At 40.0% G+C, this 19,786-nt stretch overlaps 1 protein-coding gene across 1 annotated transcript; it reads right to left on the reverse strand.

Annotated features, from left to right (window-relative positions):
• Positions 1 to 976: 976 nt before the first annotated feature.
• Positions 977 to 1,683, reverse strand: LOC115685016 (uncharacterized). The gene has a single exon (XM_030609994.2). The coding sequence runs from the start codon at positions 1,681 to 1,683 to the stop codon at positions 1,021 to 1,023; it is 663 nt and encodes a 220-aa protein (XP_030465854.2). The 3' UTR covers positions 977 to 1,020.
• Positions 1,684 to 19,786: the final 18,103 nt, after the last annotated feature.

The following is a 19,786-nucleotide window of genomic DNA, read 5'->3' on the forward strand; positions in this document are numbered from 1 at the left end:
TTAAACATTGCAAACCAAGTGCTCAAGCAGTAAACTCCCTGTTGCTAGCGCAATGTTGTGATGTCCTCTATCACTTGTGCAAGAAAATTAGGTTATCTATACACGTCAAGGATAGTAACAAGATAATCAAAATGGCATTCGTTTTTTTTGCATTGGACAACCTAATCTGCATCTACAGACTCTTTTCGAATAAAATTTGAAAAGAATTGCCTGTCGTTAGCCTAGGTCAGTGGGCGAAAACATCGAAGGAAATTGCGATGCGCAAGCAACGAAAAGAAACAAATGCAAAATAAAAGACGAGTGCTGTCGGGGCATACATCAGACAAGTGGCCAAAATTCGTAGATACATACAAGCGTCCGGATCGAGATGATGGCAACATTTCGTTCAGCGCTTTGATCAAGTCGATGAAATCACATTACTGAAGCTCGTCATGTCACTAAATAAGATGTCTCCAGCGAATTTACATCAGGCTCATCATGAGCTAAAAAAGCTTTGTAACAACCATCACTCCATCTGAAGATGCAAGTTCTTACCAGAGCACAACCATCTTGACGAGCTCAGGTAGGCCACAACCTCTTACGTTATTGAATCGTGTCTTATTCTTTATCGTATACATAAAAATAGAAAAGGAAAAAGTGCATTTGATATCACGAAAGTGCAATTGAATTCTAAAATTTTCAAAAAGTTTAATTAAGTCTTAAAACTTGTTACGAAAATATAATTGAGCCCTAAAACTTTCAAGTAGTGAAATCAAGTCCTAAAACTTATCAATTTGGTCCAATTAAGTCTTTCCGTGGATTGCACATTTTGAAAGTTTAAGACTCGATTGTACTTTCGTGATAATTTTTAAGACTTAATTGCGATTTTTCAAACTTTTAAGATTCGATTGCACTTTCATGACCAGTTTTAAGATTTCCAATGCAACTTATCTCAGAAGAAAAGAAAGCAAGCAAAAAAAACACCAACATTGTCAAATTGAAGAGCCAAAACTCCCAACCCTTCAACCAAAAAACTAACATTCAAGATTCAACAGAATCAGCACTCACCCATTTCCAGTAGTGCCTCTTCACAGAAACCGCCCTGTTCGCAACGCCTGCATGACCGCTACCTTCATACTCCTCTTCTTCCACCGTACAGAACTCTGAGTCCTCCGGCAGTCCCTCGACCTCCACCTCGAACGAGTGGAATATGTAACGCGTCGGCAATCCCGGATAAGAAATTGAATTCTTCTCATCTACTTTCATCTTATATGATCCCGGAACAATCCTCACGACATCCCCAATATTCCCAACCTCCACTCGTATAACCGATCCCAATTCTTCCCTCACGGCCCTGATCACGGCCATCTCGGGTGTCTCGCTTGGCTTCATCTTCTCCGACAAGAGCATGCACCGATGGTGGACACTGCCATCGGATAGTTCCTGGCGTGACTCGATGAGAACCTGACCGTCAGCCACGATGACACGGAGCGAGACAACATTGATGGTGCGGACCGGGGGAACGGAGTTGGTAAGTGAGGTCTCGCCCTCGGAGATCTCGAGCCAGAGGTTGTGGACATTCTTGGTGCCGGGCTCGACGCCCCAGGAGGCGAAGGAGTCAGAGGGGAGACGTGGCTTGAGCCAGTCGGAGAGGGACTCGGGGGAGGTGAAGCGGGGGTGGATCTCAGGGCTTGGGCGAGACATGGTGGGGAGGGGATGCCGAGGAACCGCCAAGTCTTGACTAAATATCAACAAGAACCATGATTGCCGAGACTTGTGATATCAAAAGAAGAAATATCAGAACACGAGACGTTCTCTTAAATCTGATCTAATGGTCGAGCTGGACATATAATATATAGCGACATTCATCTTTGGTTAAATTATTCTTCTCCTCAATCAGATGTCCATTGATGAACCACTAACTTGTTGACCCAGAGCCGGTGAGCATGCGTTTAGTCATGGCCCACTTCTGGACCTCTTGCCCTCAAAGAAAATGCATGCGATGCTGCTGACCCGAAAAATAGGGGTCAACTGTATTTCATGAGAAGCTTTCATTATTTCTTATTTCATGGGAAAGAGTCGAAGAGCTCCATCCGTTTTTTTATCATTCGGGAGAAATTTTGTAATTAATGGAGTTGCGGATCAATGGGAAAACTTATCGTTGTCTTCCCCACCTCCACGTGTTTTCTCATATGCAAGCACATGATTGCTCCACATACCCTGCCCCTGTTAACTTCTTTTCATTTTTACGCTGACCTATTTTCATTAACCTTTACTAATAGGTAGACACTATGGTTTATCGTATGAAAATCTGGTTTTTTCTTCAAATTTATATATATTTTTTGGTCACAAGGTAGTAAGGCTCCGTTTGTTTCTCGAAAAATGTTTTCCAAGAACACATTTTCCACGTGTTTGGATCGCTTAGAAAATGAATTGACGAAAAATCTATGCTTAAATTCAGGAAAATGACTGTCTTATTTAACAAATCGGAAATCATTTTCTAAAATTTAACTAGAAATTGGTGCTTGAACCAAAAACTCTACGCTTGGGTATGGGAACCTCAACGCTAGTTCTCGGGTCCTGGCCTTGCTCCATTAAGGTCAAGCCCGCAACCCTGTTGCCAATGCCCGGATCCCTGGCGCTCCTCCTATGTCCATCAAGGCAAGGCTCGAGGCCCTGGTGCCCATGCCCGATACCCCGGCACTAGGGACCAGGTCCACAAAGGCCAAGTGCGGGATCCCGGTACCAGTGTCGGGATCCCTAGCACTCGGGCTCGGGTCCACAAAGGCCATGCCCGGGTTCCCCTTACTTGGGCTCAAGTGCCTAGTGCCCGAGTCAGTGTCTATTGAGGCCGAGGCTTGGGACTCTTGTGCCTGAGCCAATGTCTATCGGGCGCAAGGCTCGGGACGCTTGAGCTCACACCACGATCCATCAAGGTCGGGCTTGGGACCCTGGCGCCAAGTCCATCGAGGTTGGCCCGAACCCCGGTGCTAGGCCTGAGCCTAGCCCTAATGGACCAAGGCTCGAGTGTCGAGGACTCAAGCTTGAGCGCCGGGAACTTGGTCAGGGGCACCGGGTTCTTGAGCCCGAGCACTAAGGCCCCCCACTCCACCTTCGTGGACTCAAGCCAGCCTTTCTGGCTCAGGTGCTAGGATCCAGGATCCGGGCATGGGCACTGGGTCCTCGCGCCTGGCCTCTATGGACTCAAGCTAGGGAACTAGGGGGTCAGGCACAGGCCTTGGGCTCTTGGGGCAGGCTTTTGTGGACAGAGACACGGGTGCTTGTGTTCGGGTCTCTAACACCCAAATCAGGGTCCATTGAGGCCAGACTCAAGAACTTGGTGCAAGTCATTAACATCCGAATAGTATATGTCAATTTAGGAAAATCAAATCCTTACCAAATAATGGAAAATATTTTCCAGTTCATTTTCAGGTTTTAGTCAAATACCGGAAAATATTGTCATTTTTATGGAAAATGACTTCTTGAAAAATATTTTTCAAAAATGTTACATTTTTTGCGAAACAAACGGAGCATCAAACTTGACGATATGGACATCTTAACTTAGTCCAAAGATGAAATAACAAGTTAACTTTGAGCCTACCTTTGTGTAATCCTTTAATTCTTCCTATGCAAGTGCCTATACTAGTTTATGACTAAGCAGTCATAAGCAATGACGAAACTAAAAGTGAGGTGTCGCGACCTAAAATTTCTTCAGGCTAATGGATTGTTAAGACTAAGCCTAACTCGGACCCTCCCAAGCCCTACCAATTCGCAACTTAGGGTTTAAGTTTTTAACATGCAAAAGTTTTCATGCTTGGAGTCGCCACTAATCTATTTATGGTAGGTCGATTAGAAACCTAAATAAAACATAGGGAGATATGTTTTATTCCTACGAACCAGAGATTCTAAGCTCGGGGACTTGGTTACGCTAGATCTAGTCTAACGCCCTTTCGGTACCTTTTCTTTTCAAAAAAATGTTTTGGCAGACAGTTTAGATTCATTTTAACTTAGTCACTAGCATGTGAGGTGATCATGTGGGTGCGCAAACCACCAAAGTAACACCCAATAATCAAAACATTAAATAAATTGCAAGATTATGAGAATTACTTACCTCGAAGCAGCGTAAGCATCTGCATTGTTAGCTAGAAAATCACATCAACAATCCTAATATGATTTCTAATTAACAAGCAGTTTACTCAATATTTTTTAGGATTTTCACTTATTTAAATGAAAGCCAACCTATATGTAATGACGTGCAAAAATTAACATGCAATTAATGCAGCCTACATGCAAACTATATGACACGCGACGACGTGACCTAATTCTAATGACGGACAAATGATTTATTTTTGGTATTTTTCAATGAAATTCGAAATAAAAAATGCCAATTATCTAAGCATGCAATTTTAGACTAAAGAAAGCAAATTAACCTATTCTAGAACACTCTTTTTGGTATTTTTTTTTATCGAAATTTGAAATTAAAATCAACCCGAAATGAACTATCAAGGTTAGAATAATATCTAATTAAACTAGGAAACAAATTACCCTAATTCCTAATTTAAATTAGAAATTATCTTATCTTTCTAGCAAATCTTGGTTGTCCTATTCTATTCAAAAAAATGTTATCTAGATATATTCTAAACATGCAACATTATCTTCAAAGAAATCAATTCAAATTGCATCTAATCTTTTTGGCTTTTCTTTTAAAGAAACAAAATCAAATAAGAGATAAACACCACCATCAAATCAATATCCACAATCCGCAAAATTTTTCTTATCAAATTTAAATGAGGCAAAGAAATCAAACTAACGGTCATATCTATAGGGTTATAGATATCGACAGAAAGTTGATTGGTCAAATTCGGAAAGCAAATAAAATCTATTATCTTGTCCAAGTGATTATAGACAAGATAACGATTTTCCGTATCGCCGTGTATCGTACCTTAGGGATAAGGTCGAATAGTCGTCCAGATACGTTGCTAAATTAGGCAAAATTCCTAATTTTAAGTGTTTTAAATATTGCGGATATCCCAAATATTATCCTAAGATTTAGCAATCCACCAAATAATATCCACGAAATATTCAAACACCGAAAACTTAAGAAATTAAATATTTCAAAAAATATTCGGATAATGATCTTACCTAATTTGCGGATATCTTCCAAATTCGAACTCGGTGCCGGATCGGGCTTGCGGATCGGAACGGGGTGTCGACGGCAGGTAGCCGACAACGTCGGCGAACGACAACGGCGGTGGGGGGTGGGTCGGATAGGCTCCGGGCTCACCACGGTGGTAACGGCCTGCTGGACACTCGCTGAACTCCAAAGAGCCGCTGGGATATGGCAGATGTGGCGGCAGGAGCGGCAGTCATGGAACACCGGGAGACACGAGTAGTGACCACCAGGAAAAGAGAGAACTTTGCTGCTTTTTTTTTTTTTTTAACTTTTTGGCTGTCTCCGTAAGTTGTGTGGCTTCTCAGCAATCAACACATCGCAAGGCAAGGCAGGGACAGCAGCAACTCGCACGGGCAGGATGACAACGCTACGGGGACACTGCAGGACAACGCTTGGTTGCTGGACTGATCGCTGATGCTCCTGATTGCTGGGGTGAATCGAGCAGGAGGGATGCGACGAAGACTCGTCGCTGCTGGGTTCGCGATGAGAAGGCAGCAGAGTCTCCGGATCAGCAGCGACGACAAGATCGAGCAGGGAAGTCTGGGAGCAGCAGATCACCGAGAGTGCAGGGACGAGCAACAGGAGTCGTTGTTGCAGTTTGGATAGGAACAGCTCGTCATCGCTACTGGACTTGTTGTGATGATGGCTGCTGTTCACGATCTGGAGGCAGAGCAAAGATGATGACCAAGGAGGTGTTGGAAGACCTCTGACTTTTTCAGAACGTGTGTACAGTGGGGGATACTCTTTTTTTTCGTTTTCTGTGATGCGATCCCTGTTTTTGAGCACGTGAAGTCTTGCAAGAAGAAAGACAGCTCCTCTCTTTCTCAATGTGGCTGCCTATCTTCCGAGGCTTCCTCTCTCTCTTAAGATTGTCTTCTGAAAAAAACTTCTCCGAGTCCCCCCCCTTCTCTGTTGCTTTTGGGTCCTCTTATAAATGGGGGGCTTTCAAGGAAAGAAAACCAATCAAATTTCCTCACCTTTAGAATATATTATATTCTGGCTCTTTTCAATATTTTGGCCTTCTTGCTCACGCCCATGAATGCGACCAGATTCCACTTTCCTCTTTTGTATTTTATTGTTTCCCTTTTGTACGGAGATACAAAGGAAATCAAATCCTTTTTTTTTTTATTTCTTTTCTTATCCCTAACCGAGAGAATCGAGTGCCACAAGTGTTTGAAAGATCACGCCCATTTCGAAATATTGTGCTAATTAACCAGAATTTTAGTAACATTAATTTCTGAATTGGGCGCAATATATTTTCTGATCATGGGCTCAATTAATTTCATTTAAGCTCAAAACCATTCGCTGTCGGGTCCATTCGCCGTCAGTCCGATAAATATGCAAACTATATGGGCCTAATTAACTATTAATGGAATGCTCCTAATATCTATATACAATGCCATCTAATTATATTTTTTGTTTAGGGGTTAAAAAAATTAAACCCTAATTTTTTATGCAATTTTTCCTAAATGGCTAGTTAAAATTTAGGTGTCAACATGAGGTAACGTGAGCAATTCATCAATTGGAGATGATGGGGAGCCGTGCTCACCGGTAAAAGGGCACATCTATTGAATGCGTTGGATAATCCATAGAAATTGTTATGGAGTAACTACTAATTTATTAACGACCAGCACTAGCCAACACGTTTATGGTAGCTATGGAAGTTTCTAATACAGAAGAGAATCAAAATATTATTAAAAAAATGTTCACATCAGTGTTGGCCGTGCCACATAGGACGACTGACGTGCACATCAGCGATTTCTGACCTAAATTGGCCAGATAGACTGAATTGATAGCAATGTAAAAATGATTAGGACTAAATTGGTCCAATGGAAAAGTTTAGAAATGAATTGATACCAATGCAATATGTTTAGAACTTTTTTAGTTATTTTCCTACATATACATGTAACAAAGGAAGTATCAAATTATGTCTCGAGTTTGGACCGGTGAACAAACCCCAACCTATGACCAAAAAACCAAAAGAACAAACCCCGGCCCAATGTTAACTACAAAAGTTCCAATGGTTGATGAGATTTGGTAGGTGAAAAATAGGAAATAAACTCCCGTTACCTCGGCTGAAATTCTTCGGAGAAACCACATACCCGTCCATGAAGAAAGAGCTTCTGGAAATTTCAATGCAAAACAGAAGCAACGAAAAGGGATAATGACACAAATAGTCTCTGAACTTTGGCTCAATGTGCAACGTGAATCATGAACTTTTAATTTGTTCAATGTGGTCCCTAAACTTTCGGTACATGTTCAAGTTAATCCTTGGACTATATGAAAATGTTCAATGATATTCTTCAATTAATTCAAATTCAAGAACAATATTGAACATTTTCATATAATCCAGAGACTAAATTGAACATGTATCAAAAGTTCAAGTACCACATTGAACAAATTAAAAGTTCAAGGATTACATTGCACATTGGGTCAAAGTTTATGAACCATTTATGTCATTTTCTCTAACGAAAACAACTAAAAACAAAAGTGAAAGACAAGCGCTGTTCTAGTAACCTCAAACGTGGAAATGTCACAGATGACAGAATGCTTATTTCAGTGGTTGCACCTAATCTGCAACATGGTAAGAATGAAAGTGTTTGCTCCTGTTAAGAATAAAATTTTCTATGATTGCCCTAAACTTTCTTTAATCCTTTCAATCTAGTCCCTAAGAAGCATGCTTTCCATTAATTGCATTAAAACTGTTTAAATGAAGATATCAATCCAAATCTAATAAAACTAGTGCGAGACATATTCTAGAGTTGAAGAAGAATATGATCTTCTAGAGTGGCGTGTATTCAGCTCCATGATGATATACCTTATAAGGTGAAATTTTGAAGGTTGTTCAATGTACTCTAATGATAATGAGAGGAATTAAGCACTGTGACTAATATGAGTTTCAAGGGGAGATAGTGACGGATTTCGCTGCGGTGTTGTCTAATGCATCTATCCAAGGAAGAGAAACTTGAATGTTCCGAGTGAACGGAGTATGTTGTGTGGTTGGGGAAGTGAATGTATGCAAATGCTGTAACTTGAGCAAACGGAAACAATGCAGATTGCAGAGTTGATTCCTTTGGACGTTCGAAGGGTAATGCAGTTTCTTTCGAGGAACAATGTTATATTTATGCTTCATGTTGTGTTAAGGGCGAGCAAAAGAACATGACCGAACGGCCGGTTTCTAAAATTTGGAATCGGTGAATATCGGTCCGATTCCCGATTCCAAGTGTAGACCCGCCCACTTGGACCACCCAGATGGGACCAAATTTTTTTTTTAATTCTTATTATTTCAAATTTCTAAAACCCTAATTCCCAATCTTTTCTCGTTTAGACTCAGTCACTCAAGCTTGTCGCTCACGCCTCTCACTCTCACTTCTCTCAGTCTTAGTTACGTAGTGCTCACGCCTCCCTCGCGGCTCGATGCCTCTCAAACTTGGTTCCTGATGATTATTATAGCTTTGTTCATGGGGATGATCATCGTATTCAACTTATCACAAGCTTTTCTATTAACATCACTCATTTGTAGTTTAGACTATGCAACAACACTTGCAGTCTTGCAAGGAATAGGAAAATAAAAAGAGATACAGCTGGTTCATAGACCCACTCGGGAATTGGACTGGGCCGATCGGTCCGGTTCTTGGGTGGGTCCAAGACCAGGTGGGTTAGTTTCCTATTCGACAAAATGGGAACCAGCCTTTCTGGTCTCGTTCCCAATTCCAGGGATCACCCCTAAGTTGTGTATGAATACTCGAGGAGGACTTGGGTATTTATTCATGCTAAGGCATAAGTCGATGCTTGTGTTAAGATTGGGCAATTGAGAGCTTTGATTGAAACAAAGACAAGTAACATGACCAAGCAGGTGTCGACAAAAAGTAGCATGGAGTTTTGGTCGAAGCTGTTAAACGAATTTGGCATGAAGAAAGGCATGTGAGATACTGCATAAGTGGTGGTGCGCTACAATAGGTTGCAAAGCTGATGAGTAAAACTTTATTAGAGACAACCCATAAAATGCTCTTTAGTATTGGTATGACTAGGAGATTCCTATGGTGAGCTACTCGGTGAATAGATCCGTATCTACTACTCTTATGAGAATATTTGGTTGCTAGTATCGTGTTCAAGTAAGTGATGATAAGTTTGATGGGAGGGCAAGAAAGTGCATATTTTTAGGCTATGCGCAAAGTGAGTGGGGCTACCGATAGTAATGTCCAGAATAAAATTTACATGTTGTTAGCAGAGAAGTTATAATTGATGAGTCTCCAATACGTATGGGTGAGAGTGATTGTGACAATGTTTATACGAATCTGGGAGGTGGTTAGGTCAAGGTTAAATTGCAAACAAGAAACTCCTAAGGTAGTGGGTGCTAGTGTCGTAATCGATAAGACACACAAACACAAGCCAAAAAAAAAAATACAAAGTGCAGTCTAGAGGGTTTTGTGATTATACACCAAGTGGAGAAGGTTTCCGCCATGTGTAATTTTTTAGGCTTTCTTCCTCAATAACATCATGAGTGTTTGAAGCTGTGGAAGTCTTGTGTTAAAGTTTTGTATATTTCTCTATGAGATTGAATGATTGTTTCACGACGAAACATGAGGGCTATACATCATGTGAGATTTAAGGAATAATTGGCGATATGACATACTGAGAGAGTTTAAGTAATTCGAGTATGGTTGTAATCTATGTTGTATCGGTTGATTTATAGTGGAATCTTGTATTGCTCTCCCTGTAAAGTAGGTCACAAAGATCGTATCATGTAAATTTAATGTTAAATTTATTTCCTTTTTCAATATATTATTGTGTTCGATTGCATCTTTCCCAACAAAGTTTTTGGAGTAAATTTTTTTGACATGTTATTTTGAGGAGCAAAGTTTCAAATTTCCCCATGCCTCGTCCAATATTTAATTTTCTTTTGTGCTCAAATAATTATTTATATCGGTTTTGTTCTGTAACTCCTTGAATATCTTGTACATCGGAAGCTTCGCATGCTCACTAAAATTGTCTTAACTATGCATTTCCAATTATCTAATAGCTTAAGTTATTTTTTGGAACAGCCTTATGTGCTCATCGAGTCACTTGACATTACTTCTCTCTCATCAAAGCTTTCATAGGATAGGTGTTTCTCCCATCTCCTTTTGCTTTCTGATTTCTATATCTCCAATTTTTTTTCCCACTACCTGATTTATCTCTCATTCTATGATTCCAATTCACTTTCCTTACACAATTCGATTCAAAATCAGCCGATATTGCCCTTCCTTGCATAAGGAAATTTTTTTTTTCAATAACTAAATTTATGAAAAATATTAACGTAGATCCTAGAGTGCTCTCCGTATCTTCACTTTAATTTCAACTACAATTCAATCCCCTTTTTATGGAGCATCATGAAAGAACCAAAAGGGGAAAGGTTGGTGCTTTGATAATATAAACGTTGTAAAAAGAGCAAAATGCTGAGGTGTCGAGCCTTTTGCAAGAGAAAATATTAGGTGAGTTTAATACTCCACGTCACCCATGCAGCACATCATTCAAAAGTCGACATTTGGTAATTCGGGCCCACCTTCTGACTCCTCTGTCTCTCTCCCCTGCTCCGTTGCTTTTGCGTTCATTGGACGTTATCTCTCTCTCAGTTCAGGACTCCGTTGCTTCAGCTCGACTCACAATCCGAGTACCCAACACAGTGCTCCACCTGAATCTCCGGAGCCGGACCGGAGCTGCATGGGGCACCTCTGACGGCACGATCTCGAGGATCTCTTTCGAGATGGGGGCGTGGCGGCCGGCGCGGTGCTTGGCGGCGCCCTTCCCGCCGTCGCGCCGGTGGGAGGTGAGGCAGAAGGAGAGGAGGACGAGTGCGACGATGATGAGGGAGCCAAGGAATATACCGACCGACCCACAGGAGGAGGACGAAGATGGAGGTTGGCTTGGACAGGTTGGTGTTCACGAACGACAAGTTGTAGACCGGCATCTTCGCATCGACCCTCCGCAAGAAAAAAATCGGGCCTTTCAGCGAACGGAGGCATGGGTGGTTTCGATCGTGAAGAAGAAGGGAGAGAGAGAGAGAGAGAGCGGAGTCGTGAACGGAGCAGTGCAAAGAAGATGAGGGAGAGAGGGGGGAGAGAGAGAGAGTGTCCGTGTGTCTAACGGAGAGAGGAGATGAGGGAAAAAGTAACGGAGAGACAGAAAAAAGTAACTGAGCAGGGGAGAGAGACAACGGAGTCAGAAGGTGGGCCCAGATTGCCAGATGTCGACTTTTGAATGGTGTGCTGCATGGATGACGTGGAGTATTAAACTCACCTAGCACAGGAGGATTTGCAACGGTTCCCCAAGTTGGGAATAGCTTTCTATCCTTTCACTCTCCCCTCAAGTCAAATGTTGACCCTAAATATGAAGGATTAGCATGCAGCACATTATGTGGGACCGTTGTCTTTTTGTTTTCATGATGACTATACTATACCATTGCCATTCCAATTGAAAAAGTTGCCCAAGTTTGTCTCTTTGAATGTAGGTGAAGATGGTCCTTGCCTCAGTTCCTTCTTGACAAAGCTCAATAGCGGATTCTAAAACAACGAAGTTTATATTTAACCCAGATAAAGGAATCACGACGACGCGCCTTATGATTTTAAGTAGAGAAGCTTTTTGTCACACAAACTCTATGGTGTATCGACGTATAAAGATGAACGAGCAAGGAATAGGCCATCTCACAAGCACCAATGACACAGTGCTGTACTCATGAATAGTACTAGCCTAAGGATGCACAAGTGTGGTGAGTCAATTTCAGATCTTGAGCGAGGAAGACAAATTCAATGTGCGGTTCGTAGTGTAGTACAAAAATTGGTAAGTTACGACGTTGGCAAAAAAAAAACAAAGAATATACAAAGTACTGTTTTTATTTTTATTTTGCTAGAACTATACGAAGTACTGTTAATAAAACACAAACCGAGGAAAAAAAAAGATGTCCTAAAAGACTATCGTAACTGGACTGGACATATAAAGACTCTGCATCAGTATAAAAGTGCGGGACTACTTGTAAGTTTGTGAACGAGTTGGGCCATTCCTTATTCATCAGTTGTCGAATTTAGCTGCTCGAAATCGAATTGGTTCGAATTTATTTTTTGATTAGTTGATCATTTCCTCTAAACCGGAATGATGTTTTAGCCCTGCACATACTGGGAGAAAAGTAAGTCAAAAAAATGCATTATAATGCGTACCGTGGGTCTTTTTGAACTTGAGGTAGCAATTTCTTCTTTTTCCCATTTTTTTCTGAAAAAGAAAAGGAAAAAGAGCAGAAATTCTGAATCTGAAGAACATGGGCTCAGCTTGATACTCTACTGCTGCCATTTTGCTGATATGATGCATATTATTTGCTGATGCCAAGTGAATCGACTGATTTTTGGACCTCTTACTGTTTGAACACCTAATTATCCAATTCGATTCGCGCAAGCTGTAAAAGAACTTCGGCAAGTAACATCTCGAGAGTGGAAAAAAAGAAAGAAAAAGACTGGGCAATCTTAGAACAGGAAGTGCACAAAGCTAAACTTGATTCCGAGGCTTCCAATCGCAGTGGATATATCCGTTCCAAGCCAACTCCGGCAACAGCTTCCAAAAGTAAGAACCTCTTAAGTTCTTTATCAACCAGACAGTTTAGGAGGCAAACATCGAATGACTTTACCGATGAATCAAAGTTGTAAAGCCTATCTGCATGACATATAGCGAGAATTCACATCAGACCACTTGCTCATAGGATAGTAAGTAGGAAGTCTAGTGAGGATCACCGAGTCCGTGCAAATCCATTTCAAAGCTCGAAAACCGCTTTGTTTGTTGACTCGATAGAAGTAATTTTCGCCCCCTAATCAAGCATCATTGTCCTTATATTTCGGATTGACAGACTGTTGACACCTAAATTTTGGCACACCATTTGAAATAATTGCATAGAAAATTAGGGACTAATCTTTAGCTCCTAAACAAAAATATTAAACTGCATAGCAAATAATTTCAGGAGCATTTGCATTAGCAGTTAATTAAGCCCATACATTTGCATATTTATTGGAACGGCGGCATATGGGTTTGAACATATGGTTCTGAACTTAACTCAGATAATTGAACTGAGCCCATAAATTGAACATATGACCAAGCCCGTAATCCATGTGCCCCGCACACGAATGACCTAAGGCTGGAAATATTGCATTCTTTGATTAAATTTTAGGGCAGTAAGGCAGATTATATTCTGCTGAATAAGGGGACACAAGGTGAGATACGTTGAAGGGGGCTGACACTAAGGAAGATATTTGGTGGATTTGGAATAAAAGAAAAGGAAACTCACCGAATTTTGAAGGAAAATGAAGCCATATTCGGTGGAACTTGCAAAGCAAGTCAAGATGGGGTCTTTTCTCTTTAAGAAAGAGCATGAGTGATAATAATAAGATCGGAATTTTAGAAGCAAGATAAGATTCTTCAAGGGTAAAAAAAAAAAGGGAAATAGTGGATATGAGGATTTTTACAAAAAGAAAGAAGATCAGCATTATCGCGGTGATACAATCTTCACAACCCCTCACATGCACCCATATATATTTACTTCCACCGGGAGTCGAGGGGGGCCGCACAAACAGAAAATACACGGCCACAATTAGGGAGGAAAAATCGTGAGTAGAAAGGGGGATAATAGAGAGAAAAGAGCGACACACAGAAACAAAAGAAAAGACAAGTGAGAAGTTCACCATTGAGGGGAATACACGTGTTCTTGAGGAACCAGAGATGAGAGGGACGTGAATATAGAGGGAGTTCTCCTGGGGAAGCTCGAGTGGTTTTGCTGGGTGAGTGGAGTGGATCAGTGAGTGAGTGAAAATGAATAAAATATATAGAGCCCACAATTGAAAGAAGCTCGCGGCCAAGAGGACATTCGGGCCGATTCTTCATCAAGAGCTCACCCTCACATCACATCATCACGTTCTTTCTTCCTCAGATTTGCGGACACAGCGAGCCCGATGTCCACCAAGTCCAGCCGTAGCGCCCTGCTGCTACTGCCATCAACGTTCATTGCTTCAGCGACGCCAGAACCAACAATTCGAACAACAACGAAGCAGTTCCCAGTTGCACCGCAGCCACGTGACCTTGTCTAACATGGCCGTTGTTTCCTTCCTGGCCGAAGACGAAACAATGACGCTGCTGCCGAGCCCAAACCGAGACGACACCAGGCTTGCTGTTGCTGCTCGATCATGATCCGCAAGACCTACCACACATCGCGAGCTATTGCTGTTGTGATCCACCGAGTCACGAGCTCATCTCTGACGATCAGCCGTGCTATCTCGTGCCGTTAATGGTTCCATCGAGTTTGTGTTTTCACAGGTTCTCGAAGGCTTATCTGTAGACCAGCATCACCGAGCCGAATACCATCGTAAGCTCTGCCGTCGTCCCATCCGAGCCACATCGTGAACCACTGCGAGCCGTTTAGCAAACCTTGACTGTGCGCCCCTTGGCCGAGGCTCGGTGAGATCCACCTTGCCGTGAACAGCTGGTCACCCGTCGTCCGCGACCTCAAGCCTATTCCGTCGAAGTTCAAATTTAGCAACATTATCCGCAAAATTAGGTAAAATATCTTCAGAATTTGATTTGGATATTTTATTGCCTAATATATGTTTATCAATATCTAACATGCATATTTTGAGTGATTGACACATATTGCTAGATAAGATTACTTAGTTTAAATAGGATTGCATGTTTAGATAAATTCTAAAATAAATTCTAAATAGAATTTTCCTTAATAGATAGGATAATTTAGGTAGTACTGCATGTTTAATTACTATTGCTTGTTCAAAATAGTTTTCTAAGGTGGTATTAAATTATTCCCGAATCTGGACTAGATGATTATTTCTTTTTAATAGTTTAACTAAGCTATTTATTAATTTTGAATTTTAATATAAAAATATCAAAAATATTATGTGCATGTCATATAGTTTTCATGCTAGGAAATCGCATGTCATATAGATTAGATTTAATCTCAAGATAAAAGAAAACCCCAAAAAACACTTGACTGCTCTAGTGTGTTTAATTGCTTTACTTTCTTGCAATTTGCTTGCTCAGTGTTATTTTAATGATTGCGCAAACTCATGATCACTCTTTACATGTTAATAATCAAATGTTAGTAATCAAGGTTAAAATCAATCCAAGTTGCCAACGTAAATGTTTTCAAGTAAATGAAATGATACTAAAAGGGCGTTAGAGTAATCTAGCGTAATCAAGTCTCCTAACTTATCGAATCTCTGGTTTGTAGAAGTAAAGTAAATCTCCCAATACTTTATTTGGATTTCTAATCGACCCACCAAAAATAGATTACTGGAGGCTCCTAAGTGAAAATGATTTGCATGTTAAATAACTTGAACTTAAGTTGCGAATTGGTATGGGTTTGGGAGAGTCCAAGCTAGGTTTAGGCTTAACAATCCATTAGCCAACCCTTAGGTAGTGTACCTTCAGGAGGGTCGCCACAACCTATGACAAATTTACCCCAAATTAATTTTTTTACCACAAAAAATCCGAACTGGTACAACTGTGACTACTTTACCCCATAAAGGTATTTTCACTTTCAGCATTTTATTAGCCAACAAAAGTGCATTAATCTTTGTATTTGTTGAATATATCCTAGATCGCTTGATAATGGGTTTGTATACTCTTTATATACATGTAGTCTCTCTCCACCTATCAGCTTAAGTTTTTGGGTTAATATTTAAATATGGTATTAAAGCCAGATTCTGCCCCTTTCATGTGTGTGTCCACCTCGATTAGAAAAATTCCACTTACCACTTCTAATCTGGTTTGCACGTAAAAGGGAGTGTTGAAAATATCCCACATCACTTGACCATGAAGTTTACATGTTTTAAATTTTATATTATAACACTATTGGCTCGGTGAGGGCTGCGACACCCTCCCCAAGCCAAAGCGAGGGCATGTGGCCCCTCGCCCAGATCAAGGCCAGGTGAGGCAGATTCTGTCCGTTTCATGTGTGTCCACCTCGGTTAGAAAAATTCCACTTACCACTTCTAATTTGGTTTGCACATAAAAGGGAGTGTTGAAAATATCCCACATCGCTTGACCATGAAGTTTACATGTTTTAAATTTTATATTATAACAGTATTGGCTCGGTGAGGGCTGCGACACCGTCCCCAAGCCAAAAAGAGGGCATGTGGCCCCTCGCCCAGATCAAGGCCAGGTGAGGCACCACGACCCTCATAGGGTCTAGGCAAGGCTGTAATGTCTAGATCGGGCGAGGGTGTGGCGGCCCTCACCAGTGGCCGGCGAGGGTGTCCTGTACCTTGTCTATGGCTGGTAATGGTTGGTCGACAACCTTTGCCGGCACTCAGTCCAAGTGCTTGAAGCCACAACAACTTGTGATAAGATTTTGTGTATTTTCATGAGATTGAGTGATCATTGCGCGAGAAATTATGCAATGCATTGAGAGTATTTGAGTAAGTCAAGTGTATTATAATATTCATTGTATCTTGTGGTGTTTTTCTTGTGAAGTAGATTGCATTGACTAAATCATGTAAATCTACAATTTATTTTCTTGTTCTATTTATTATTGTGTTCTATTGCTTGTTCTCGTAACAAAATTTTATGAGTAAAATTTTAAACGTATTATATATTGGAGCTTTCAATTTCCCCATACCTCTTCCCAATACTTGATTTTGTTTTTGCGCTCAAATTATATATATTATTTTATGTTCTGCAACTCGACACATCGAAAGCTTCACTTGCTCACCAAACTTACTTTAAATTTTATATTTCCTACCATCTAATAGCTTATTTTTTTAGTAACAACCTTATGCGCTCGTCCTGTCACTTGACATAAGTCCTCTCTCATCAAAGCTTTCATTTATCAATTGAGAACGAGACAATCGAGTTTTTGCTTGGATAAGTATCTCCCTTCTGCTTTTTCTTTATGATTTCCAAATCTCTTGTTATTTTTTCGTTTTGCTATTGGATTTATCTCTCATTCTATGATTCCAAATCACTTTTGGTTTTTTTTTGGTCAAAAAATCACTTTTGTTGATATAGCCCTTCCTTGCATCTGTCTAGACCTTTTTTTCATAACTAAATTTAAGAAAAATAGTCATGTAGATCCTATAGTCCTCTCAAGATCTTCACTTTTATTCCAAATACAATTCAACCCCTTCTTTTTAATGGGTTATCATAAAAAAACAAAAGGGGAAAGTGTGGTGCTTTGTTAATATAAACGTTGTGAAAAGGCAAAATGCTGAGGTGTCAAGTCTTTTGCAAACTTTGGTAATTCAGAGCGATGGACTATTCTTAGGGAACCGTTGCAAATAGCTTTCTATCCTTTAACTCTCTCCTCATGTCAAATGTAGACCATGCAATATGAAAGATTAAGATGAAGCACATTATGTGGGACCATCTTTGTGCTCGCATGATGAATACATTATTGCCATACCAATAAAGTTGCCCCAATTTGCACCCTTTGAATGTAGGTGAAGACCGTCTTGCCTCGATTCCTTCTTGCAAAGGTCAGTAGCGGATTCTAAAACAATGAAGTTTATATTCAACCTAGAAAAAGAAATCACAAAACGTCTTATGATTTTAAGTAAAAACTCTTCCTGTTACGTAAACTCTGTAATGCACTAACATATTAAGATGAACAAACGATCTCTCTCTCTCTCTCTCCGTGCACAATACACCATCTCAATTACTGAATAATCACTACATAGCACAAGGCCGTGCTCATGAAGGTAACACTAGCCCAAGAATGCATAAGTATGATGAGTCCAATTCAGATCTTGAGCCAAGAAAACAAGTTCGATGTGCAGTTCCCAGTGTAGTACAAAAACTGATTAGTTGTGATCTTGGTAAAAAGCAAATTACATATGAAGTGCTGTAATAAAAAAACAAAAGCAGGAAAAAAGAGATGTCCTTAAAAGAGTCCTAACTGGACTAGACATATAAAGACCATGTATAAGTAGCAAGGTGCTGGAAATCAAATTGGTCGGCATTGATGTTGTGATTAGTTGATCATTTTCTGTGAACCGGAATGATGTTTTCACTATTGCCCTTCACAGATTTGTACTTCAGTTCTTATAGTCGCATCATCTGACCTTTTTACTATCTTTTTGGCAATAATTTTGCGGATGGGCTGATTGAGGTCCCATTTATTTCGCGAATTTTCCTAAAAATGATCATTTGTATCGTTTGAAATAATTAGTCAATGAAAAATACTTCATTATTGACAACAATCTAAGTCTAAACATTTTTGTAGACGGTGAAAATATTTTTCGTTTATTTATTTTTATAAGTGATATAAACGATCATTTTTTGAAAAAATTATTTTTAAATCGTTCAATTTTTGCGAAATAAGTGGAGCCTTAATTAGGGTATTATTTGGTTGGAGCAGAACTTTGAGCTAGGCGAGAGAAACACGAGACAGAGGTGCCAAAGGTTCGGTCATCTGTTTTTAAAGCGAAAAAGAAGATAACACTATAAGTCGGCGCTGTCGATTTCGTTATGACCATCTTCCACGCAAGGTGTTATTGTTTCATACTTGCAAAGTGCTTTTCCTTTGATTGGCTAAAAACATATTTTTATCATCCATGAAAATATTTAAATATAAATTAATAATAATAATAATAATATTTTTTGTTGATTAATTATTTCAAGCGATATAAATAATTATTTTAGATAAATATTTTCTAAATCATTTATTTTTCGCAAAACAAATAGAGCTTAAGGCTCCGTTCGTTTTGCGGAAAACGTGACGTTTCTGGAAAATGTTTTTCGGAAAGTCATTTTTTAGGAAAATGATAATATTTTCCGGTATTCGGATGAGACCTGAAAATGAATTGTAAAATATTTTCCGTCGTTCGGTATGAAAAATCTGATTTGATTTTCCTCCTTGCACTCCTCGTGATAATTTTTTTTTATTTTTTTAAAAAATTAATGATTTTTTATTTTTGAATTTTTGAATAATTTTTAATATTTCTTTTCTTTTCTTTTCTTTTTCTCTTCTTTTTTATTCTTTTATTTCTTCCTTTGCCGGTCGCCTGCCACGGCGACGGCTAGCGACCGGCCACAGGCAAGGCTCGGCCTCGCTCGCCTAAGGCCAGCGAGCTCGAGCCTGGCCTTGCCCGAGGCCGGCGAGGCTACTCTCGGCCTCGCTCGAGGCCGGCCAGGCAAGGCTCGAGCTCGCCAAGCCTTCGGTGAGGCCAAGAGTAGTCTCGCCTTGCCAGAAAAAGAAAAGGATTAAAAAATTTAAAAATACTTAAAAATTCGAATTTTTTTTAAAATAAAAAATAAAAGTAAAGTGTGTTTTGTGAAAGAAGATATGGAAAGCGGAAAACATTTTCCTCACTTTTGAATGTGTTTTTTTTCCATTAGTGGAAAATGTTTTTCATGACTAGTTTATTTTATGAGAAACGAATGCCAGAAAATCCGAAAAACGTTTTCCTGAAAGTTGTTTTTCATGAGACGGACGGAGCCGAAGTTCTTCATCAACCCAACAAAGTTTAGTAGGCAATACATCGAATGGCTTTACTGATGAATCAAAGAGGGAAAACCAGTCAGTATAACATATAGGAGTGAGAATTACCACTTGCTCATATGATTGTAAGTAAGGAGTGTATTGAGGATCACTAACCAAGTCTGTGCCAAGCA

This window comes from Syzygium oleosum, unplaced genomic scaffold (genome assembly GCF_021117445.2).
Source record: "Syzygium oleosum isolate NSW1041296 unplaced genomic scaffold, Sole_v2.1 Sole_v2.01, whole genome shotgun sequence".
Taxonomy (NCBI): domain Eukaryota; kingdom Viridiplantae; phylum Streptophyta; class Magnoliopsida; order Myrtales; family Myrtaceae; genus Syzygium; species Syzygium oleosum.

Bases quoted from the DNA above. Each gene is read 5' to 3' on its own strand.
- LOC115685016 (XM_030609994.2), bottom strand. From the start codon at position 1,683: ATGTCTCGCCCAAGCCCTGAGATCCACCCCCGCTTCACCTCCCCCGAG.